Genomic DNA, 26,404 nt, shown 5'->3' with positions numbered 1-26,404 from the left:
AGGCAGGAGAATGGCCTGGACCCAGGAAGCGGAGGTTGCAGTGAGCTGAGATGGCGCCACTGCACTCCAGCCTGGATGACAGAGCAAGACTCCATCTGAAAATAAAAAATAAAATAAAATAAAAAGAAGATAACTAAGTAAACTTTTCTTAGTGACACAGATTCATTCATTAGTCATATCATCATTATTCTTCAGATAATGAAGCACTGTAGTTTTCTTTATTCTGGATCCTCCTTACTGTTACATTTTCAACTGTCAGTACCACTACCATTAAACCAATCTAATGTCTTCTCAAGATCTTTCTAGTGTATTATCTCAAATATACTAAAGAAAGAAGATGGCCGGGCGCAGTGGCTCCCACTTAAAATCCCAGCACTTTGGGAGGCAGAGGCGGGTGGATCACAAGGTCAACAGAACAAGACCATGCTGGCCAACATAGTGAAACCCCGTCTCTACTTAAAAAAATACAAAAATTAGCTGGGTGTGGTGGCAGGTGCATGTACTCTCAGCTACTCAGGAGGCTGAGGCAGGAGAATCGCTTGAATCCAGAAGGCGGAGGTTGCAGTGAGCCGAGATCACGCCATTGCACTCCAGTCTGGGCAACAAGAGTGAAACTCTGTCTCAAAAAAGAAAAGAAAAGAAAGACTACACAATCAAGGTTAAAAATTAAATGTTAAAATAACAGAAAGTAGTTTGCAATTAATAAATAAAACGCTTTTTAAAAGTCTAAATGATGGCCAGGCTTCGTGGCTCATGCCTGTAATCCCAGCACTTTAGGAGGCCGAGGCAGGTGGATTACCCAAGGTCAGGGGTTCGAGAGCAGCCTAGCCAACAAGGCAAAACTGTGTCTCTACTAAAAATACAAAAATTGGTGCACACCCATAGTCCCAGCTAGTCGGGAGACTGAGGCAGGAGAATTGCTTGAACCTGGGAGGTGGAGGTTGCAGTGAGCTGATATCATGCCGTTGCACTCCAGCCTAGGCAACAAAGCAAAATACATCTCAAAAAAAAAAAAAATCTAAATAAGAAATCTGTTTCATAGTTTAATAAATAATGTTTTCTCTTTCTTGGCTGTACAAAAAATGATGCATCTTACAATATCATCTTATAGAGTCAATGAAAAATAATAAATGTACAGGCCAAAAAACATCAAGTTTTCTTCATCCAACTAACTAGAAAAATAGAAGACCCACCATGCACACTAGATTAAGGCTACTTAGAGATGAGAGACAGTAGTATGATCAATCTGGTCTTCAAGTAATTGGGACTTCAGTTATTAACTGTTCCTTAAGTCTTACTCTATAATAAATGTGCTAAATTATAATTTTAAAAGTACTTACGTACATTGTGAGGAAATCAATATATAGCTATTAAAATACGTAATGTTTTAAATGGGCTTTAAAGGTTCAAAAAATAAAATGCCCCTTGAAAACTAGGTTTAAGGGAACTAAAAACTACTAGATTATTTAATAGGTGATCATCTAAAATAAAATATGTATAACAAGAGGAAACAATGTAAGGTTACAGTAAATATGGGATTTAAATATAGTAAGACAGTTCAACTGTCAGCAAAGTCCCAGTAAAAATATAATGAATGCTAGGATTATCAGAGATTTTTTTAATTTCATTTGTACTTGCCAAAAAAAAAAACCACCCATAGAATAAAAAATACCAGTTTCTCTTGTAATTTGCATTCTTTACCACCACATTTCCCCTTCTGAAAGGAATTAAAGGAAAATTACTAAGATAGGTCAAGTAACTACAGAGGACAGCAAGTGATCAAAGAAGCCACAGAATGTAGGGCAATGCTTATCAGTATAACCAAGTGAATCAGGAGACTGAATGCAATGGAACAAATTTAGACATAAATTCACTGAGTTAGGAAAACCATCTGAAAACCTACACTGTGATCTATGGATTTACACAAATAGGTGCAGAACTGGAAAGTGGGAGAAGAAAACCGTATACCAAATGATTGCCTAGGAATTACCCAGTCTCATTATTTTTCCACTTTAAAACTTTCTGATCACCTGAGCCCAGGAAGTCAAGGCTGCAGTGAGCAGTGACTGTGCCACTGTACTCCAGCCTGGGCAACAGAGCAAGACCCTGTCTCAAAGAAAAAAAGAAAAAGAAAAAACAACATCATAAAACTCAAATATGGCCAGGCACGGTGGCTCAAGCCTGTAGTCCCAGCACTTTGGGAGGCCGAGACGGGCGGATCACGAGGTCAGGAGATAGAGACCATCCTGGCTAACACGGTGAAACCTCGTCTCTACTAAAAAATACAAAAAACCAGCCGGGCGAGGTGGCGGGCGCCTGTAGTCCCAGCTACTCCGGAGGCTGAGGCAGGAGAATGGCGTAAACCTGGGAGGTGGAGCTTGCAGTGAGCTGAGATCCAGCCACTGCACCCCAGCCTGGGCGACAGAGCCAGACTCCGTCTCAAAAAAATAAATAAATAAATAAATAAAACTCAAATATTTCTACCACAAAATTAAATAAGAGAATAGAAAAGTGAAGTTTTTAGCCAGGTGCAGTGGCTCACAACTATAGTCCCAGCATTTGGGAGGCTGAGGCAGGCGGATCACTTGAGGCCAGAAGTTTGAGACTGGCCTGGGCAACATGGCAAAACCCCATCTCTACAAAAAATCAAAAATCAGCCAGGTGTCATGGAGCATGCCTGTAGTCCCAGCTACTCAGGAAGCTGAGGCAGAAGGAATGCTTGACCCCAGGAGGTTGAGGCTGCAGTGAGCTGTGTTCATGCCACTGCACGCCAGCCTGGGTGACAAAGCAAGCACTTTTTTTTTTTTCGAGATGGAGTCTCACTCTGTCACCCAGGCTGGCGTGCAGTGGCACAATCTCAGCTCACACAACCTCTGCCTCTGGGTTCAAGTGATTCTCCTGCCTCAGCCTCCTGAGTTGCTGGGATTAGAGGTGCCCGCCACTGTACCCGGATAATTTTTTGTATTTTTTAGTAGAGACAGGGTTTTGTCATGTTGGCCAGGCTGGTCTCAATCTCCTGTCCTCGGGTGATCCACCCCACCTCGGCCTCCCAAACTGCTGGGATTACAAGTGTGAGTCACCACACCAGGCCAGCAAGTAGTCCGTCTTAAAAAAAAAAAACTACAGCAGCTTATAGGATAAGAATTAGAGACTAGTTATCATCTGAACTCTCAAGATACTTACCTGTAAAAGAAGAGTTGTATGGTCACCCTCATCTTTCTACCAGAAATACTTCTGGGATGTTTTTATTCATGTATCCATTCATTTATTCATTTAACAAATATTTATTCAGTTCCTATTATGCAAGGCTGTTTCCAACCTCTGAAGGCACTTAACTCAAGCCACGAGCCCAATTTCCTCTACTGCCCACCCCCAACTCCAACAGTTCAAGGGCAGTTAGTTAAAACCTTTCTGAATCAGAAGATAAGGGTAGTAAACCACAAAGAACAACACTATGGCCTGCCAATAAAACTAGCTAATTCCATTTAACCTGTTAAAATCCAATCAGAGAGAAAAATAAACCAAACGTAAGAAAATTTTTGCAATCTAAACAACTTTAGGATTTGATAGCATATCTAATATTCCAAAATAAATATATACAATTTCTTAACTGACATGCCATCTGCCAATAAAAGATTTAAAAGGTAATCTGCTACAAGTCTTCATTCTTAACACTAACCTTTCTTCATATGCTAACATGCACATTTTCTTCTTTACTGTGCCTTGCCTTTCCAAATAAATTTGTATGTGTGTCTGTAACACAGTGAGAGACAGACAAACAGAGATACATTGGGTTTTCTTTTAATGTATTCACACCTTAAGGAAGAAGAAAGGCTGAGGTAGCAAAGGAAAGGGAAAAAGTAAATGGGATTATAAAAGTGATGGCTTAAAAAAACACAAATCACAAAACTGTTCTTCCTAGCAGCAATTCTCTAACACTCAAATTTGTCTTTCTAGCTATCTAACTCTTAAGAAAGTAATTAAGCATTTTTAAGCAAGTCTTAAAAAGCTCAGTGGCTCATGCCTATAATCCCAGTACTTTGGAAGGCCGAGGCGGGTGGATCGCCTGAGGTCGGGAGTTCAAGACCAGACTGGCCAACATGGTGAAACCCCGCATCTACTAAAAATACAAAAAATTAGCCAGGCATAGTGGCAGGTGCCTGTAATCCCAACTACTCAATAGGCTGAGGCAGGAGAATCACTTGAACCTGGGGGTGGAGGTTGCAGTGAGTCAAGATCACATCACTGCATCCAGCCTGGGTGACAGAGCTAGACTCCATCTGAAAAAAAAAAAAAAAACCTTATGTTTTAAAATAAAAAATAAAACAAATGCTCATGTTCCCTTCTAAAATGAGACCTATGAGAAAAGGTCCACCATGGAACTAGTAAAATCAAAATAACTACTTTATGTTAGTTCAGTCTATGTAAATTGTACTGTAAAGTTTTTGTATTTAGCATTTTAGCCAAGATAAAAATTTAATAAATACAGGTTGAAATCCAGAATTGCACATTTTTAATGGTCATATTTTTATATCATGTTGTTAGGAGGAAAAAATAAAATACCTAAGAATGATAGTTTAAAATCCAAATGATTCTTTACTATCTTACTACTCTAATCTTAAATCTACATTAAATTTTTCCCAGTATATTTAATATATATAACTAAAACATTTTAAATATATAAAAGTGCTTTTTTTTTTTTTATGGTAGAGATGAGGGTCTCATTTTGTTGACCAGGCTGGTCTTGAACTCCTGAAAACAACACTTTTTACAATCACACAGGCAAATCTACCTAAATTATTTACAGTGTAGAACTGAAAATAGTCTATTAAGAGTGCTTTCGGGTCATCAGAATCTTAAAATTATACATTAAAATAGCAGTTCCCAGCCTTTATGGCACTAGGGACCAGTTTCATAGAAGACAATTTTTCCACAGAATGGGGGTCAGAGACGGGCAGATGGTTTCAAGATGAAACTGTTCCACCTCAGCGAGAGATGAGCGGCAGGCAAGCGAGCATTACCACCTGAGCTCCACCTCCTGTCAGATCAGTGGTGGCATTAGACCCTCAAAGGAGCACAAAGGAGGGATCGAGGTTGCGTGTTCCTTATGAGAATATGTACACAGACCTGAGGTACTATAGACTTGGTCAACTTTTGGCCTCCTTTTAACCATCATAGGATGCTAAAACATGGTCTGAAATAGAATATAGACAAATCTGACAAAATCTGTCAATCTGGTAAGATGGTTAAAATAAAGGGAAGGAAGTAGACTGCTATCCCAACTCTTTCCAAACCAATCACTGAAATCTCCAATATATAAACCAAAGCCATCATGCTAATTTTTATCATTCCATAAAGGGTAGCAAACGTACCATAAAAACAAAACAGAGATCTACTCATGTTGAGGTGACTGAAAACAAAGATTTTTACAGGCCTTTTTACTTGACGTAGGATGCCAAGGAAGCTTCTAACTGCAGAATAGAATACAGATCCCAAGGAAAAGCAGCAGCCCAAGGGGCAAGGAACTAAGAGGTAAAGCAGTAAAGAAAATGATACTTGTGCGATGGGTGAAAGGACAGAGACGGAATCTGTGGAAATTTCCACCTTCTGCTAAAGAACAACAACAAAAAAAAATCATAGGATATTCCATTTGACCAACAATATACCCCGTGGGGCCAGGGAGTAGAGAAGCTAGCTGAAAACAGGCTCATTAGAGTCAAAAATTGACATGTCTCAGGCAAAATCATTCTTAAAATTTTGTTCCATATCATGTCTTCAGATTTACATAAGAAGGGTTTTCCTCATCCATAACCAACTAATTGGCATTTCCAGCTAGAAATAAGAACTTAAATTACATAGTGGTCCCAATGGAATGTAACAGACTTTGATTTGCAATTAAGAATATTTTACTCCTACTCCAGTAATGACAAGAGCAAAACAAAAATACACCAAGTCTTTCTCAAAGCCAATACAATAAGTATAGAAGAAATTGTGCTAATGCCTTAAAGGTTACTGAAAAGGTACTTTTGTGCTAATGCCTTAAAGGTTACTGAAAGGGTACTTAGAGAAGTATGCATATAAATATCTACCAGAAAGGATAAAAATACCAATCAGCAAGTTCATTCAGGCCAGGTGTGGTGGCTCACCTGCAATCCCAGCACGTTGGGAGACCGAGGCGGGCAGATCATTTAGGTTAGTCAGGAGCTCGAGAACAGCTGGGCCAACACGGCAAAACCCCATCTCTACTAAAAATACAAAAATTAGCCAGGTGTGGTGGTAGGCACCTGTAATCCCAGCTACTCAGCAGGCTGAGGCAGGAGAATCGCTTGACCCTGGGAGACAGAGGTGGCCGTGAGCTGAGATCGCACCACTGCACTCCAGCCTGGGCGACAGAGTGAGTCTCTATATCAAAAAAAAAAAAAACAGGCTAGGTGAAAAAACAGGCCAGGTGCGGTGGCTCACACCTGTTATCCCAGCACTTTGAGAGGCTGAGGCAGGCAGATCACCTGAGGTCAGGAGCTGGAGACCAGCTTGGCCAACATGGGGAAACGCCGCCTCTACTAAAAATACAAAAAATAGCTGGGCATCCTGGTGAGCGCCTATGATATCAGCTACCCAGGAGGCTGAGGCAGGAGAATCGCTTGAACCCAGGAGGCGGAGGTTGCAGTGAGCGGAGATCACATAGCTTCACTCCAGCCTGGGTGACAGGGTGAGACTCTGTCTCAAAAAAAAAAAAGTTCATTCACCTTGTTGAAAACTCTTCCTATAGTATCAAACCCAAATCAGCATCCATCATCATAGATTATCAGACTTCTATCTCAAATACACAAGAAAACAATAATAAAGTCAAACCCTATGTATAAACTCATGGTGACCTCAGGCAATTTTAAATCCAAAATTATTTGAAGGGATAAAGAGTCAAATTGCCAGTGCCCTGAGAACAGTACAGGACACACTGGATCCCATTATTGAGCATGGTACTACTACATTCAACACACCATGGATATTATTTCATCAATTTCATATAAACTTTGGCAGCAGACTTTAAGTTCCTAGAAAATTGTTCCCCAAAGTTTTGTAACCTTAATTAAAGTATAATAATTACAAGAAACAAATCACAGAGAGGGAAAGAAAACAAACATATAGAGGCCATGATGTCATTAGTTAAAATGACATATGGAAAAAAAATGCAAGAATGTTGATAATGATTAAAGCTGGTTGATGAGTTCATAGGTGTTCTTTTATGCTTTTGTGCATGTCTAAAATTTTCTATGAAAAACTGAGTATCAATTTTTTTTTTTTTGAGATGCAGGCTCACTCTGTCGCCAAGCTGAAATGCAGTGGCGCAATCTCAGCTCAATGCAATCTCTGCCTCTGTGTTCAAGCTATTATCTTGCCTCAGCCTCCCCAGTAGCTGGGACTACAGCTGCGCAACACCACCCCCAACTAATTTTTGTATTTTTAGTAGAGACGGCGTTTCCCCATGTTGTCCAGCATGGTCTCGATCTCTTGACCTTGTGATCCACCCACCTTGGCCTCCCAAAGTGCTGGGATTACCGGCGTGAGCCACCATGCCCGGCCATCAAATTTTATGAACAGTATATCAAACTCACAAAATGAGTTTTTATTGGCTATTAATAAATTGTGGGGGGAGGAGGACACGGTAATTAGCATTAACTAAGTGCCTATAAAGTGTTTGTTTTGTTTTTGTTTTTGAGACAGAGTCTCGCTCTGTCACCCAGGCTGGAGTACAATGGCACAATCTCTGATTACTGGAACCTCTGCCTCCGAGGTTCAAGCAATTCTCCTGCCTCAGTCTCCCAAGTAGCTAGGACTACAGGCAAGCACCACCATGCCCGCCTCACTAATTTTTGTATTGTTAGTAGAGATGGGGTTTCGTCATGTTGGCCAGACTGGTCTCAAACTCCTGACCTCAAGTGATCTGCCCTCCATGGCCTCCCAAAGAGCCAAAATTACAGGTGCGAGCCACAGCCCCCAAGTAGGTGTTCCGATATATAAGAACTCTATGGCCAGGCATGGTGGCTCACACCTGTAATTCCAGCACTTTGGGAAGCCAAGGCGGGCAGATCACAAGGTCAGATGTTCGAGACTAGCCCGGCCAATATGGTGAAACCCCACCTCTACTAAAAATACAAAAAGTAGCTGGCCATGATGGCACACGCCTGTAGTGCGCTACTCAGGAGGCTGAGGTGAGAGAATCGCTTGAACCCGGAAGGCAGAGGTTGCGGTGAGCCGAGATCGTGCCACTGCACTCCAGCCTGGGCAACAGAGCAAGACTCCATCTCCAAAAAAAGAGCTCTATGAGATAGAATCAGCCCAATTTTACATAAAAGAAAATTAAAAATCAAGAGAGTAAATTTAATCTTCCTCAAGATCATATAGGAGCTGAACTGAGACCCACAGCCAAAGAAAGAAAAAAGGAAATAAAAAAGGAAGACAATGACTGGCAAAGGAGAAAAAAAAAACCTTTTTGGCACTAATATACAAAACAAAAAATTAGAGAAATAAGCCAGGCATGCATGGTGGCTCATGCCTGTAATCACAGAACTTTGGAAGGCTAAGGTGGGATGATGGCTTAAGGCCAGAAGTTCCAGACTAGCCTGGGCAACATAGCAAGACCCCCATCTCTATGAAAAAAAAATTTTTAATTAGAATTTAATTTTTTTTAAATTAGAGAAATACAATTTCCAGAAAATATCACAAGGTAAAAGATTCTTATACAAGTATGCAATATCAAATATTGAAGCAAAAAAAAGAAAAAATAGAACTGTATTTAAAAACCTACATTGTAAGGGTGGAAATCTTGGGGACTGGAATCCAGAGGAGAAATCCCATTTCAGCTATGATGTTAAACCAGTTGTGTGTGAGTATGTGTATGTATATATTTACATATATATATATAAATTCACACATACACATCCATATCAAAACTTCCCTAAACCTGAATTTAACATACAATTTAAAATAAATTAAGAAAACGCTCTAAAAAGTGTCATTACGTACTTAACGTGGTATTCTATATTTATCATCCAGAAGAATTTAGCATATAATCCTTATATTTGAAGTTCACTGTACAAATACATTACTCCCACACTCCAGTGTTAAGGCAAGCATCTAAAAGTAATAATTTGCTGGGTATGGTGACTCCTGCCTGTAATCCCAGCACTTAAGGAGACCAAAGTGAGAGGACTGCTTGAGGCCAGGAGTGTCAGACCAGCCTGAGCAACATAACGAAACCCTGTCTCTACAAAAAAAAACAAAAGAACTAGCCAGGTGTGGTGGCATGTGCCTATAGTCCCAGCTGCTTGGGAGGCTGAGGTTGGAGGATCGCTTGAGCCCAGGAGGTTGATGCTGCAGTGAACCGTGCTCACAACACTGCACTCCAGCTTGGGTGACAGGGCAAGACCCTATCACATGGCCAGGCACAGTAGCTTACACCTGTAATATCAGCATTTTAGGAGGCTGAGGTGGGCAGATCACTTGAGGCCAGGAGTTTGAGACCAGCCTAGCCAACATGGCAAAACCCCGTCTCTTACTAAAATAAACAAATTAGCCAGGCATGGTGGTGCACACCTGTAATCCTAGCTACTCAGGAGGCTGAGAGGCACAAGAATCGCTTGAACCAGGGAGGCACTGAATCCAGGACGGGGAGGTTGCAGTGAGCCGAGATCGTGCCACAGCACTCCAACCTGGGTGACAAAGTGAGGCTCTGTCTCAAAAAAAAATAAAAAGAAAGAAGAAGAAGAGGAAGAGGAAGAAGAGGAAGAGAAAGAAGAAGAAGAAACAACAACACAATTAAACACCACTACAAACTTACTAGAATAACTAAAATTTAAAACACTGATAATACTAAGTGCTGACAAGGATGGAGAACAACTACAGCAACTACATTACTTGTAGAAATGCAGCATGCTACAGTCACTTTGGAAAACAGTTTGACCATTGTTATAAAGTTAAATATACATTTACCATACCAAGCACACTCTTCAGTATTCACCCAGGAGAAAAGAAAACATGTCCACACAAAGGCCTATAGGCAAAGGTTTGGGGTAACTTACCCAAAGTAACTGGATAAACAAACTGTAGTTACATCCATAGAATAGAATACAACTCAGCAAAAATAAAAGAAACAAGCTACTTAATTATGCAACGACATAGAGCAATCTCAAATGCAATTTGCTAAGTACAAAAAGCTAGTCACAAAAGGCTACTTGCTACATGATTCCATTTTTATTCAACATTCTGGAAAAGACAAAATAACAGGGACAGAAATTAGATCAGTGGTTGTCAGGGGATAGGGATGGTGAAGGCAGAAACGACTACAAAGGGGTAAAAGGGAACTTTTTGAGGTGGTGGAAATATCTTATATCCCAAATGTGATGGTGTAAGTTATATGACCATATACATCAATCTACACAACTCAAAAGGGTGAATTTTATTCTATGTAAATCATACCTTAATAAACCTGACTTTTAAGAAGATGACAAAGACGTAATCTCTGCCTTCAAGCTCATGATCTAGTGACAGAAATATATATAAACACATAATTTGAACTAGGTAAATGCTACAGTAAGTTATGAACAAAGTTCTGTGGTAGAATGGAGGAGGCACAAAGTGTCTTAGAGTGGGGCAAAGGATTCTCAGAGAAAATAACATGTAAGCTATGTCTTAAAAGTAACGAGGCCTGGCGTGGTGGCTCATGCCTGTAATCACAGCAGTTTGGGAGGTCAAGGCAGGTACAATCACTGAGGTCAGGAGTTCGAGACCAGCCTGGCCAACATGGTGAAACCCAGTCTCTACTAAAAATACATAAATTAGCCGGACACGGTAGCGCGCACCTGTAGTCCCAGCTACTCACGAAGCTGAGGCTAGAAAATTGCTTGAATTCAGGAGGTAGGGGTTGCAGTCAGCCAAGACTGCACCACTGCACTCCAGCCTGGGTGACAGAGCAAGACTCCATCTCAAAAAAAAAAAAAAAAAAGGTAACGAGCATGACGATGACAGACCAAGAAGAAAGAAAAGTACCCAAGTAGAGAGAACAGTTGAGAGAAAAACACAGAGGTATGTAAAGGCAAGATTAGCCATGTGAGAGACAGTAAACAAAGTGTAGGATGAGTTAGAATCTCAGAGGTCATGCCATACATGATAAGATTTATGTTTTAGAAACGTAAGTATAAATATCACGTGAGAAAATACATGGAGGTAATACGAATGACTGGCAGAGAACAAGAACAGTTCTGAAGGGTGTTACAATAATCCTAGAGATACCTGGGGTCTGAATTAAGGTTCAATTAAAAGGCTATTTAGTGAAAGACTACTTGTGGGAATGAGGAAGAAAAAAAAGTCAAAGTTAATTGAAATTTCTGCAAAGAACAAATGATGTCAATAAGGTGAGAAACATAAAAGGAAATACAGATTTGTTTGATAATCCAGGTTGGGGGAGAATCATCTGGCTTCCATTTTCCATCTACTAACTCTCTTCCTTCTAGGCATGCCTTCCCTAACTAAAATTGGTATTTATTATGACTTATCTACTTGAACTATTTTATAAAATAACTATAAGAAGTGAAGGCAACACAGAAAACCTCAGCAAAGTTTTTACACTGTCTTAGAGACAGCAGAATAGTTACTTCAAAAGTAAAAATAAGGCCGGGCGCAGTAGCTCACACCTGTAATCCAGGCACTTTGGGAAGCCAAGGCAGGAGGACTGTTTGAGTCCAGGATATCAAGACCTTAGCATGGGCAATATAGCAAGACTCCATCTCTACCGAAAAATGAAATTTTTAAAAAATTAAAAATAAGTTTTAAAAAAGAAAACACTGGGCAGTTTGGCTAGAGCATAATTATCAGAACAGATAATTAGAATTCCTGGTTTTTCAAAAATTTGGATTGTAATAAAAGGAAATTTCAATGTTCTATTTCAATTTTCAGCAGAAAATAAATGTGTACATACAAGAACTTAAAGAATAAAACATAAATGAAAATAGGAGAGGAAAGAATAAATTTAAATACTGCATAAGCTTTCCAACTTAAGTAACAGGTTCCAAATTTGTCTTCAAAAATCAATTATGTGACGGCTGGGCAAGGTGGGCTCACATTTGTAACCCCAGCACTTTGGGAGGCCAAGGCAGGTGAATCACCTGAGGTCAGGAGTTCAAGACCAGCCTGATCAACATGATAAAACCCCATTGTATTAGTCTGCTTTCATGCTGTTGATAAAGACATACCCAAGACTAGGAAGAAAAAGAAGTTTAATTGGACTTACAGTTCCACATGGCTAGGGAGGCCTCAGAATCATGGCAGGAAGCAAAAGGCACTTCTTACATGGTGGTGGCAAGAGAAAATGAGGAAGATGCAAAAACAAAAACCCTGATAAAACCATCAGATCTCATGAGGCATATTCGTTACTACGAGAACAGTATGGGGGAAACCACCCCCATGATTCAAAGTATCTCCCACGGGGTCCCTCCCACAATACACAGGAATTATGGGAGTACAATTCAAGATGAGATTTGGGTGTGGACACAGCAAAACCATATCACCCATCTCTACTAAAAATACGAAAATTAGCCTGGCGTGGTGGCAGGCACCTGTAATCCCAGCTACTCAGGAGGCTGAGGCAGGAGAATTGCCTGAACCTGGGAGGCAGAGGTTGCAGTGAGCCGAGATCATGCCACTGCACTCCAGCCTGGGCGACAGAGCAAGACTCTGTCTCAAAAAATAATAATAATTTTTAAAAATCAAGTATGTGAAATTTAGAATATATTGCCCCAAAGAAACAATATGACACTAAAGCATAGCTAAACAATACTAGGGTATTACACCAACCTGCTGAAGAACCAACCCCACCACCATCACCACCACCACCACTACCACTGCCACTACCAAAGTACAGTGTTTAGGAGAACAGGGTGCTCTGAAGCTGCCTGAGGTGCAACATCTTTTGTGACCTTGACTGGGGTAATTAATTCTACAAGTCTAATATTCCTCACCTTTAAAATGGAGATGATAAAATCACCTGCTCCGCAAGAGTTACTATGAAAATTAAAAGAGGGAATCTAAAGCACTTAGCACAGTCATTCATCTAACATGTATTTATTAAGCACCTACTACATGTCAGGTATATTTTAGGACCCAAGGCCCTGGCAGTGAAACAGTAAACAAAAAAGTAAGTCCCTACTCTTATGGAGTGTGTATTCTAATATAAGAAAACATGCAATAAAAAAAAAAAAATCTGATGGAGTTAATGCTATGAAAATAAAGCAGGATATAAGAAATGAAGAGTAACAAGGAGAAGGATACTATTTTGGTAGTAGGAAAAGGTTCCTAATAAGGCCACAAATTTTAACAAAGACCATAACAGAATGAAGAAGAGGGTCATACAGAGAACTGGGGGAAGAAATCAGATCCATTTCTGGCAATATGGTAGACTAGATGCCCAGGAAAATACTTGTGATTCAGAATTTTTTAAAATGTTGAATATTAAACAAAATCAAAACAGTATTTTTCATGAGTGGCTGAGCTGAAACAAAGAAAAAACAACAAAGCATTGGTGAGCACTGAAACGAGCCCCTCCCCTGGGAGCATCCATCAATCCCCAGTGGCTTAGAAGTCAGTTTAAGGGACCAGTGAGAAGGACATAAAGGTTGGGGCCTAAACAAGGTGGGAAATCTGAAAAGCAGCACTCAGTGGACGAACTGCAGAGGCGGGTAAACAACATGCTAAACAGAGATCACAGGTGGCATATTTGCCTTTCCCAGTCTCTGTGGAAGAGAAAAAATGAAGTCACCCTTCTCTCACTCGTTTAAGGACAAAATTCATACTACCTATGTGGTCTAGAAAAACTCAAACTAAAAATTCAGTTTCAAGAGATTCTGGGTTGGAAGAGGCTAGAGCATGACAGAAGCAAACACCAATCCAGTCAAGAGGAGTACACTAAACCCAAGCCTCCAGTGATACTCACAAATAAAAATCCATGGAAGATAATCTCACAATTAAAAAGAAATTCACAAAATAATGAAAAAACAAGCTCCCAAGAATCAGCAGAACAAGCCTTTCAGAAACAGAAGAAACAATAAGGAATATGAAAATAATCAGATATATAATACAAAAATGTTAATGTTTAAGGAAACAAAAGATACCAAAAATATGACTGAGGAAAAGAAACTGTAAAAAACATGAAACATTATAATTGCTTATTGACAGTCATACAATTATATTATAATCACTTATTGATAGTCATATAATAATTAGATATTTGAGAGGAGATCATTCTAGGCAAAGGAAAAAATAAGTTCAAAGGCCCTAAGGTAAGAGTATGCCTGGCTTGTTTTAGGAAGTACAAACGGGCCATGGCATCCAGAGTTGAGTAAACAAGGAAGAAATGAGGACGATGAACTGGTACTTAGTAGGTCACAAAATACCTCAACAAATGTTAGCTATTATCCCATAACTTCTGTTGGAAAATTTTGGATATTAGAAATAATAATGTCTTCTTTACCACTTCTGCATTAAATATAGAAGCCAGAGCAGAGCTACAGGGGATCTCAAGTAGGTTCAGAAGGAAATAAGAAAATATTCCTTTTCTATGAAGTGGGGAGAGTCTTCAGTAGAGGTCCCAGTGCAAAGGAAGACATCTGGGTCTTATGTGAGCAAGGTAGAAATGAAGTGATTCAGAAGATACACTTCTGGAAACAATAATGATCAACAACAACCAAAAAAAAAAAAATTGAGATGAAATTACCATTTCAAAGTAGCAGACATTTCAAACTTGGGCATTAATTGGTAACCAGGACATCCTCACACTACTCAAAAATTTCACAATTCAAATTAACATTTACATTCTATGACAATGAGAATTTAGCATAAATGAAACTCCCAAAGATATGCCAAACTTTTTAACTATTCGATTTAATTCTCAACTTTTTCTAAATATTTTCAAAAGACACTAACAAGCAGCAAAATAGTACTAATTTGATTTTTCTTTTCTTCCATATTCCTACCCTCAGACTAAGGCATTGTCTAACAAACCCATGAACAAAACACAAGTAATACAGGTTAAGAATAATATTCATAAGCCACAACTAGATGTATGATGAATCCCTAAATATTAAAGAGTTAGTCATTCCATTTTTTCCCAATTAGAAAAATAACAGAAAATTGACTGGTGGATATCTTAAATACATAGAAACTACCATGCACCACGTGACACATGAAGAAATAGATGCAAAGAATCAAAGTATGCACTGTTAAATCAATGATAAAGTTATAAAATAATTCATTTTCTCAAAGCTTATCACTCCTAACAAGGTTTGCAATTATCATAACCTAATACAATTCTTGAAAAATTTAGTTAAATTAGGTTCTAATAAAAGAACACAACTTATATTAATAATCACACAGTATAACGTAGTACACACAAAATTCAAATTCAAACAATCTAAGTCCAAATGCCATCTTACTAACTATGGGACTTGAGCATCATTAATCACTCCAATCCTGTTTTCATGCTATAAATCAAGTTTAATAAAGTATGGCCCCATGGAGTTGTCACATGGAATAAATAAAACAAAGCCCTGTAAAACACATGTTTATCAGCAGACCCAGATATACACCCTGACTTACATCTAGGTTTCATTCTATTATAACCGGATCATAAAGCAAAGCATTAATTTCTTTTTTATTTTTATTTTATTTTATTTTATTTTACTTTAAGTTCTGAGATACATGTGGCATTAATTTCAATCTTTCCTTCTGAAGCACCACTTAAATAACTTGATGTGACTGTTCATGCACAGTGCACTCAGCACTATAGAATAAAGTCAGTGTCTAACAATAAAAACTAGAAAGATACTTGTGCAATATGTTATACTCAATGTAGAACTTGGCTAAACTGAAAATTTTCTGAAATACTGTACGTAAATAAAGAAGCAGAGCAGTCCCTACAAATAGAAATGGCTCCTGAAATTTTTATGTCAAAAGTCATCTTGTCAATTTATGTGTAACATTCAAGGGACTACCAAATGGTCATCATTTGACTCACTCAAAACTACTTTGTTTCAAAAGTTCATCCCCACACAGACAAACATGTCAAAGATGGTACAATTCACTAAAAATAGTCAAGTTCTCTGCTCATACAAATGGGATTTCTATGCAGGTTACTCGTATTCAATCTAAATGACTAACAACTTACAAAGACTTAAGACAGATCCTGCAAGAAAGATGCCTAAGGGGAAAAAAAAGAATTAAGATAAAGTAGTATTTTGTTCTAGGCTGTTTATTTTAAGTGTGTAGCTGTTAGAGGAAAAAAAAACATGACTTCCTTTACACTATCCTAAAACATTCTACAATTCTTTTTCTTTATAATCCTTTTTGAGACAGAGTCACGCTCTGCTGCCCAGGCTGGAGTCCAGTGGCGAAATCTCGGCTTACTGCAACCTCCGGGATCTCCAGGGTTCAAGCGATTCCCATGCCTCAACCTCTGGAGTAGCTGAGATTACAGGCATGCGCCACCACACCCAGTTAATTTCTGTATTTTTAGTAGAGACGGGGTTTCACCATGTTGGCCAGGCTGGTCTCCGACTCCTAACCTCAAGTGATCCGCCCACCTCAGCCTCCCAAACTGCTACGATTACAAGCGTGAGCCACTGCGCCTGGCCAGTCTATTAACTGTAAAAGCTATGAAAACTTTTTTTTTTTTTCTTTTTTGAGATAGGGTCTCGGCCGAGCGCGGTGGCTCACACCTGTAATCCCAGCACTTTGGGAGGCCAAGGCGGGTGGATCACCTGAGGTCACGAGTTCGGGACTGGCCTGACAGACATATAGAAACCCTGTCTCTACTTTAAAAATTACAAAATTAGCCGGGCGTGGTGGCGCATGACTGTAACCCCAGCTACTTGGGAGGCTGAGGCAGGAGAATCGCTTGAACCCAGGAGGCAGAGGTTGCGGTTAGCCGAGATCGCGCCATTGCACTCCAGCCTGGGCAACAAGAGCAAAACTCCGTCTCAAAAAAAAAAAAAAAAAGGGAGATAGGGTCTTATTGTGTCGGCCAGGATAGGGTACAATGGCACAATCATAGTTCGCTACAGCCTCACACTCCTGGGCTCATGTGATCCTGCCACGTCACCCTCTCGAGTGGGTAGGACTACTGGCACACACTACCATGTAGACCTGATTTTTTAATGTTTTTGTAGATATAGGATCTCACCATGTTGCCCTGGGTGGTCTTGAACTCCTGGCCTCAAGCAGTCCTCCCACCTGAGCCTCCCAAAGTGTTGGGATTATAGGCATGAGCTACCGCACCCAGCAGGAAAATTCACTTAATTACTAAAATTTTAAAATACCACCTCCACACATAAAATCCCCCATGAATAAATCTATATTTTGTTTTGGTAATGCCAGGTTGCTTTCTAAGACAACAATTGCTCATGTGCCTGTATGTATAAATACATGTAGGCATTTGGGAAAGAAGAAAAATGACTAATTTTCTCTTCCTACAATGTCTTCAGTGATCTACACTAGAACTCCATTATCTGAAATTAACTAAGGTATTCCTAGGCAGAAAAATCACTTGGTCAATTGTAGCCTAAGTCGGTCCTATATTTATTCAACGGCTATCACGTATTCATCATTTTGTTATACCTTAGACTTCCAGCAGATAATGAACTAACATAACCTAAAAAATCATCACTTTACAAATGCCTGCAAGTATTAGGTAAATATAACAAAAAATACTTTTCAATGTAGAACTGAGCTTGAGTTTGCAAAGAAAGAAAAAAAGGAAAATCCCCAAACCTAAAGTGAAGAAGAAACAGAAAAATAAGTATCTGAACTTCTATTACAACTGCTGAAGGGGCAAGAAAGAGGAAGCTAGTACTAGGGGGCTTGAATTTTATTTCCTTTTTAGAAACAAACAAAAAAAAGTATTTACTCAAGATGGGGAAGTAGAGATAAAAATCTCTACATAAATATGGGATCCTCAGAAGGTTAACCCTCAGTAAAAAAGCAGATTCTTCCTCTCCCCCACAAAACAACTTCCCTGGCACAGGAAGTTACAAATAACTAGTCTTTGGCTGGGCTGCTGATTTCTTTTTTTTTTTTTTTTTTTAATTCAACAGAGATAGGGTCTTACTATGTTGCCCAGGCTGGTCTTGAACTCCTGGGCTCAAATAATCTTCCTGCCTCTGCCTCCCAAAGTCCTGGGATTACATGCATGAGCCACTGTGCCTGGTCACTGTTGATTATTTTTAAGTTTCCTCTGAGATAGTAAAATTCTGGGATGTTATTCACATAGGTTTTGAAGTCCAAATTTACACTACTGGCATGAACAGCAAACCCCAGAGTGACAAATTTAAAACACCAAAAAAAGAATTTCAGGTATAATATACCCCCTAAGGCTCCAGGCAAACTTAATCCATATGTTCTGGTAATAAACATTTCCTAAGCATATACTATGTGTCAAGTACCCTTTCTAGGGGCTAGGGATGCAATAAGCAAAACAGACAAAAATCTCTACTCTTATGAAACATAAACAGTAGTCCCTCTTGATCTACAGGGTATAACATTGCAAGACCCCTAGTAGATACCTGAAACCACAGATAATACCAAACCCTATGTACACTATGTTTTTTTGTATACACACATACTTATGATAAAGTTTAATTTATAAATTAGGCACAGTAAGAGATTAACAACAATAACTGGTAATAAAATAGTACAGTTAGAACAACACACACAGTTCCCAACTTTTGACAGTTTGACTTACAATTTTGCAACTTTATGATGGTGTGAAAGCAACAAGCATTCAGCACAAACCTCAATTTAACAATGGAGTTACATCCCAATAAACTCATTGTAAGTTGAAAAGTCAAAACTATCATAAATCAACAAGTATTTTCAACTTACAATATTTTCAGCTTAACAATAAATGTAAGTGCATCAAGTCAAGGAGCATCTGTATAATTCACAATTACATGGATAGAAGATTTGTACATACTGCAAACCTTATCAACCTCAGCATATGATTTTTTTTCCTTGTAAGTCAAGAACTTCCACCTATTCACTTAAAAAAAGCACTTTACAATGTCTCTGTGTCATATCCAAATTGCCAACATCACTACTCTTTTCCCGGACATTACTATGTAAAATAAGGGTTACTTAAACACTGCAATACCATGACAGTCAATCTGACAGTGGAGAGGGCTGCTACTAAGTGACTAAATGACAGGTAGCATATACATAGAGCATGGATATGCTGGACAAAGGGATGATTTGCATCCTAGGCAGGATGGAGCAGAATGCTTGAGATTTCATCACACTACTCAGAGCTGCACACAATTTAAAACTTATGAACTGTCAGGGACTTCATGATGGCTGACTAGAGGCATCTCCTACTTGCCCCCTTCACTAGGAATAACCAAAATAGTGAGTGATCACACTTGGAATAGATAATCCAAGAAAGAACACTGGAATTCAATAAAAAAAATGACAAGAAACACCTAAAGCAAGGAAGGGGAGGAAAGCAAGACAGCCAGCTCGGCTGGGAGTCGAGACATGATCCCCACTGTGGGGAAAGAGTAAGTGAGAGACTCCCTGTGGTCCACACTCCCACTGTGGACTCCTGCAATTCTAGCCATTGGGGAGCCCCTAGGACCTCATGGAAACTAACATAGGGATCTGTCTGGAAATGGCGCAACAGCACTACTCCACTGAGGAAAATTGCACTGGGTCTCATAATCCCCCTAAGTCTTAAGCAGCTACAATAAGGCACCATTTTGACAACCCAGCCCACAACAGACTGAGCACTGTCCTGGGACCCAGCAGCTGGTGCACAGGCAGAAGAAAGAAATAGGCTGCCACCACCAGGACTGAGGCACAAGCTGGGCATGTGTCCCCCACTGCTGACCCCCAGTAGCAGCAGCACAGCACAGCCACTGATGCCCCTCACCCAATCATTCCAGGGCCTGGGAACCACCCTGTCCCTGCTTACCACAGTAGGTGTCTGCACATATCATTGGGGGGCCTGATGACACGCCAGCCCAGCTTCACCAGGTGGACATTTTTGTTTCAACCATATAAAAACTATTTTAAAATATTTTCAAGAATATGTGTGTGAAAAGGGATGCTTTATAAAAGGTGAATATAACAGATTGGCTCAACTAGGTCAGTATGGGAAATAAATAGTTTTTCTATTAATTCACAAACAGGAAAAAAAACTGATTTTCCAGTTCCCAAATGATTTCTCAGTTTAAAATAAATCAATTCAAAGGTCAACAAAACTGTATGCTTGCGGGAAGCTAAATTATCAAGTCTGTCACTTCTAGGAAACTATAAAGTGTTAAAATTTCACCAATTCACCCAAATTTATTTTAATTATCATTAACATCAATATATAACCAACAATATCTACTCATGACAGCTAGTAAAATCCCAGCTTGCTTTTTTACAAAAATTGATAACCTGATCCTAAAATTCACACGGAAATGCAAAGGGCCCAGAATAGCCAAAACTGTCTTGAAAAAGATGAATAAAGAGGTCTTCCCTATTTTAAAACTCACCAGAAAGCTTCAGTAATCAAAAGGCAATTTGGTACTGGTTTTAGAATAGACATAGAGATAAACGGAAAAGAATTGAGTCCAGATAAATCCTTACATTTATGGTCAACTGATTTTTGACAAAAGTGCCAAGGTAATTCAACGGGAAAAGAACAGCCTTTCCACAATTGGCACTCCTGCCGGGCGCGGTGGCTCACGCCTGTAATCCCAGCACTTTGGGAGGCCGAGGCGGGCGGATCACCAAGTCAGGAGATCCAGACCATGCTGGCTAACACGGTGAAACCCCGTCTCAACTTAAAATACAAAAAATTAGCCGGGCATGGTGGTGCGTGCCTGTAGTTCCAGCTACTGGGGAGGCTGAGACAGGAGAATCGCATGAACCCGGGAGGCGGAGCTTGCAGTGAGCCGAGATGGCGCCACTGCACTCCAGCCTGGGCGACAGAGCGAGACTCCGTCTCAAAAAATAATAATAAAATAAATAATTAAATAAACAAAAATTTTAAAGAGATGATTTAAAGTATACGGAAGATACATGTAACTTACATGCAAATACTATACCATTTTATATAAGAGACTGGAGCTTCTGAAAATTGTGGTATCCACTAGGGTTTCTGGAACCAATCCCCCACATATCAAGGGGCGACTGTAATTACTTAACAAAAAAAAATCTTGAAAGTATGTATTTGTCACCAGCCCATGGGGAACACTATTCTTGAATTAAGTAGCACTGAACACCTTTAAATACCTGATAGAAGCCTTAAACTCAGCAGCAATTTCCTGAAAACATGCCAACATATATTAATTATTCTGGGCCTAAAAGTCTGACAAATTACTTTAAAATACAGATGAAGACAAAAGAAAATGGTTTTAAACTGCAACAAGAAAAATGTACAAGTTGACCTGAAGTTTGAAACACTTGACTACATTGGTATACTGTTAATCAAAACGTATCCGCAAAACAGACTTGCAAAAGAAATTATAAACAGGGTAGTGAATTTCAAAGTAATTTATAACAGACTAAGGTCAAGCTACATTAGCAAAGTTGGGAGGTAGCACTTAAAAAAAAACTCTGGGCCAGGCACAGTGGCTCACACCTGTAATCCCAGCACTTTGGGAAGGCCAAGACAGGCAGATTACCTGAGGTCAGGAGTTCAAGACCAGCCCTGGCCAACATTGTGAAACCTCATTTCTACTAAAAATAACAAAAAAAGTAGCTGGGCATGGTGCTACGCGCCTGTAGATCCAGCTACTGGGGAGGCTGAGGCACAAGAACTGCTTGAATCCAAGCAGCGGAGGTTGCAGTGAGCTGAGATCGCACCACTGCACTCCAGCCTGGGTGACAGAGTGAGACTCCCTCTCAATTAAAAAGAAAAAAAAAAAAGAAAGAAAAAACTCTGGAAAAGTTATATGGCTCTACCATGTACCATTTGGACACCTCTGGAGGAGAGGAACTTGTTCAATTTTAACAGTATAAACTTTATTGTTTAAGTAGCTAATATTTAGGCCAGGCACGGTGGCTTAAGCCTGTAATCCCAGCACTTCAGGAAGCTGAGCCGGTGGATCACCTAAGGTCAGGAGTTTGAGACCAGCCTGGCCAACATGGTGAAACCCCGTTTCTATCAAAAATACAAAAATTAGTCAGGCCTCGTGGCACACGCATGTGGTGCCAGCTACGTGGGAGAATCACTTGAACTGAGGAGGCAGAGGTTGCAGGGAGGCAAGGTTGTGCCACTGCACTCCAGCCTGGGCAACAGACTGTGACTCTGTCTCAAAGAAAAAAAAAAAGACTATCAACTAGGAAATATTTAGGTACAGCAGTACTAATAACACTGAGATGGACTAATTTACATAATCCCAAGACTTTGGTTCCATTTTTTTTTTTTTTCAGGGTGTTGCTCTGCATAATTGTAGCTCACTGTAGCCTCAAACTCCTGGGCTCAAGGGATCCTCCCACCTCAGCCTTCCAAGTAGCTGGGACTACAGGTATATGCCACCATGCCCAGCTAACTTTTTATTTATTTATTTTTTTGTAGAGACAGGGTCTCACTATGGTGCCCAGGCTGGTCTCCAACTCTTGGCCTCAAGTGAACCTCCCAAAGTGCTGGGATTACAGGTATAAGCCACTGTGCGCAGCTGCTTCCAAAGATTTTCTTGAGTGGCCAAAACCCCAGATAATCCACAAAAGAGCATGAAAAGTATTTTAAGGGACAATGGAAGGGGAGAAACTACTACCTAATATTCTCAGCAACTTTCCCTGCTCTACCTGACAAGCGAATGATATTGAGAGGTAACTAACTGAACACTCTTTTCTCTCTCCTTCTATCCAGTCACCCACTATCCTGCAAATACGCAGCAGCTTTGAAGGACTTAATCAATGACCTTAAAATCTATACCATGTCTACAGTTCCAGGAAGCATATAAGCAAACTACTGCTATAGAATTTGGATTTCCTTTAATGATAAAAATGCAAATGACTCACATTTGGTCATCCACTCCAACACAGCACATTCTAAAGAACAGAAGTTCCAATCCTCCTTGTGTGTCTTCACACACAAACAACAAATTATGGATTATATTACTACTACAGATTTCTGTTTCTCATTGAAGGCATATGAAGTTTTTAAAAAGAATAAAAAAATCAGAAAGGAAATGTTTCAAGTCTATTTTGAGGTAAAGCAATCAATTTACCATTTATTTTCTTCAGACTTACATATGAAAGCCCACACACATGCATACACACAAGATCCCCAAAATGTTGGTAACTGTTGAAGCTGCACAATGGATACCTAAGTTCATTATACTATTCTATTTTTGCATACATTTGAACATTTCCATAACATGCAGTTTTTTAAAATATGTATGTGTGTGTCTATAGATGTTTATACGTAAACTCTCAATAAACTGACATAGAAATATCCAATTGTTCAAAGTTTTCATGCTCCAAAACTAAATGAATATTTTTTTTTTTTTTTTTTTGAGACGGTCTCTCACTCTGCCACCCAGGCTGGAGTGCAGTGGCACAATCTCGGCTCACAGCAACCTCCACCTCCTGGGTTCAAGCAAGCGTGTCCAGCTAATTTTTTTGTATTTTTAGTAGAGATGGAGTTTCACCATGTTAGCCAGGCCAGTCTCGAACTCCTAACCTCAAGTGATGTGTCCACCTTGGCTTCCTGCAGCGCTGGGATTACAGGAGTTGCACGCCCAGCCAGAATTTCATCTAGCTACTTTTTATTCTACAAGTTGTACTGCAGGTGACCAGACCATTAGTGAAGGTCTAGTGAAAGAAATAATTAACTGCCCCAGAATAAAACAAGCCTAACCTTGAAAAGAGGCAAACGAAAAGGTGCTAAACAGTTATTACAATTACTGCACGTTTATATTTGGTCCTGTTATCCTCTAACACAGGTGGGTAGGTAGAAAAGGGGGAAGTATTTTAGGGCCAGATTTCCTTTTGATTTTTTAAGTTGATGGGCAAGAGAGACTGGAATAAAGAAATCTAAAAAGTCTCCATTATAAATTATAACCAAGAGAGGCACAATGGCGCATGCCAGTAGTGCCAGCTACTTAGGAGACAGAGTGGGGAGAATCACCTGAACCCAGGAATTCAAGACTAGCCTAGGCAACATAGTGAGACCTCATCTCTAAATAAATAAATAAGTTAATGAATTAAAGGTAGAATTGTATAATATATGAATTATACCTCATTTTAAAAACAATTTAAGCCATATACAGTGATGCATGCCTATAGTCACAGCTACTCAGAAGGCTGAGGCAGGAGAATAGCTTGAACCTAGGAGTTTGAGAACAACCTGGGCAACACACAGAGGCCTCATCCCCCTCCCACCCCCGCCCAAAAAAAGCATTCATAGCTCATCTTAGTGTAATCAGCAATTTCCAATGACTATGCTTTACTGCTAGATATGAATTTATAAAACACACAAAGATTATACTGTATCTGCTTCAATTCCTTTTTTCATATTGCCATTCAATTTTCACAAGATTACTTTAAATGTAATCCTAAATTCATCCCCAATTTAACTTTTGTTAGTCACATCTAAAAATAAAACTAGTCAAAATTAAAAATACTAACTTTACAGCAAATTAATCTTGCATCAGTACTACAAACAAAAATTTTTAAACTTATTGTAGCAAAACATAACTTTGACTGAATCAAAGACATTAATTCTCAAGTCAAAAAAAGGTCACAAGAACTTACTTAAAGTGGTAAAGGGAAACGCAGACTTAGGCACACATGCCAAGAAAAAAAAAAAAAATAGAGATAACTCCTCCGCTAGAACCTCCCCTCAATACTTTCACAGCAACAATTATTTCCTTAGCACAAAAGTGATGTGTTCACTTCCACAAAACCTGGATCATCTAAGTTTGCACAATTCCCTTCAATCTGAAAAATAGATGAAATTGTTTCATTTAGGTTAGTAGAATTTTGTGTCCCTATACATGAAAAAAGTCACCATCAGTGTGAGTAAAGCACATGGCTCCAGCTTCAAGGTCTTGTTCCCCAGCCCACTGAAAAGAGTATATGCTTATAAAATATTCGACTTACCAGGTTAAAGACAGTTTCTACAATGTCCCTATTGGATACTTCTCCAACTTCAACCAAACCGGTCAACACGGCAAATTTCATTCTGATGCCCCTGATGGGGAGCCCTGGTTTCAGAGACAATGCACCCCCTTCAGTAGGGGTTTCTTCTCTCCCTCCACCTCCCCCGTCATCACCTGTTGGTGGCGGGGAAGGGACACGATTGTCTTCGCTAGCCATTGCTAGCAAAAAGGACAATTCAGAGTCACCCTTGGACAGCAGTCGCTGCACTGGCAATGAGCACAACACACGCAATGCAAAACGAAAGGGTCTCTCCTCCAACTTGTGGAGAAACCCCAAAGCAGTTGATGTGGAAAGTCCTTGGCGTCGCCCTCCTCCTTTTGGAGAATATTTGTCCAATCTCTCTCCCCGAGGCTGACAACAACGCCAAACCCTATTGGAAGATTAAATATATGTTAAATAGGCTAGGTTTTGTTTTAGGGTTTTGAGGGGACAAGAGGGAAATAGTTATTGTCGGTCAAATAAGTTACTAAAGGCACCCCACAACTAGCCACCCGCTTCTCCCTGGCTCAAAGAGCTGGGTTCTGGGTGAAGGCAGGTCCAAGAGGCCCCGCACAGGCTCACTCCTCCCCCACTCTCGTGCAGGTTCTAGGCGCAGGGTAACCTCTCCTCACAGGTGCACCAGAAAGAGAAACTGTCGCGGAGAAAGGAGGGATCGGAGGAAAGAAGGGGGCCCACAAGCTATCACAGAGGTAGAAAGTTCCTCCTCACCCAGATACTCCGGACTCGTCCTCACCCCCCGCCCAGGAGCAGCGAGACAGAGGTGGCGGCGGAGATCCAGGGCAGGAAAAGGCGGGGGAAGGGGGCGGTGATTATTCTAAATGCTCGGCCCAGTGGGAGGAGTGAAGTACCTCTCTCAGGCACCTGAGATTCGACGGGAAGAGGCGGGGAGGTGTGTGTGGTGGCAGGAAGGGAGGGGAGCGGCCAGAGAAACCCGGCGGCGACCGCAGGGAGAGAAAGGAGGACAGAGAGGTCAGTGCACCTGGTCGCAGCCTCCAAGTTTCCCTAGTCCGCTCCCCGGGAGTCCGCGGCTGCACAGAACTCCATGGCTTCCTGGCCCGCCCCGCCCCTGCGCTCAGCCTTTGCAAAAGCAGCCGCTGCTGGCGCTACGGACGCCGCGGCTGAGGCTGCTGCGAGTGGTGAGGATGCTACTGCCACAGCTAGCCCCGCCACAGCTCGCGCGGCTTTCCTGTGCCCACTGAAGCTGCTC

The 26,404-nt window shown here is 40.3% G+C and overlaps 1 protein-coding gene across 1 annotated transcript in view; it reads right to left on the bottom strand.

Annotated features, from left to right (window-relative positions):
• The window catches only part of LRBA (LPS-responsive vesicle trafficking, beach and anchor containing), a 771,345-nt gene extending 745,380 nt beyond the window's left edge, over positions 1–25,965 (bottom strand). Inside the window, exons 1-2 of the mRNA XM_011973242.1 lie at positions 25,906–25,965; positions 25,138–25,567 (exon numbers count right to left, since the gene is read on the bottom strand). Coding sequence (XP_011828632.1) covers positions 25,138–25,353 — 216 coding nt within the window. The 5' untranslated portion in view covers positions 25,354–25,567; positions 25,906–25,965. The remainder of the gene's footprint in view (positions 1–25,137; positions 25,568–25,905) is intronic.
• Between the last annotated feature and the right edge of the window lie 439 nt (positions 25,966–26,404).

The sequence above is a fragment of the Mandrillus leucophaeus genome, unplaced genomic scaffold (assembly GCF_000951045.1).
Source record: "Mandrillus leucophaeus isolate KB7577 unplaced genomic scaffold, Mleu.le_1.0 Scaffold136, whole genome shotgun sequence".
Lineage (NCBI taxonomy): Eukaryota > Metazoa > Chordata > Mammalia > Primates > Cercopithecidae > Mandrillus > Mandrillus leucophaeus.
Note: the sequence above shows the minus strand (reverse complement) of the source record. Positions and strands in the feature narration are given on the sequence as shown.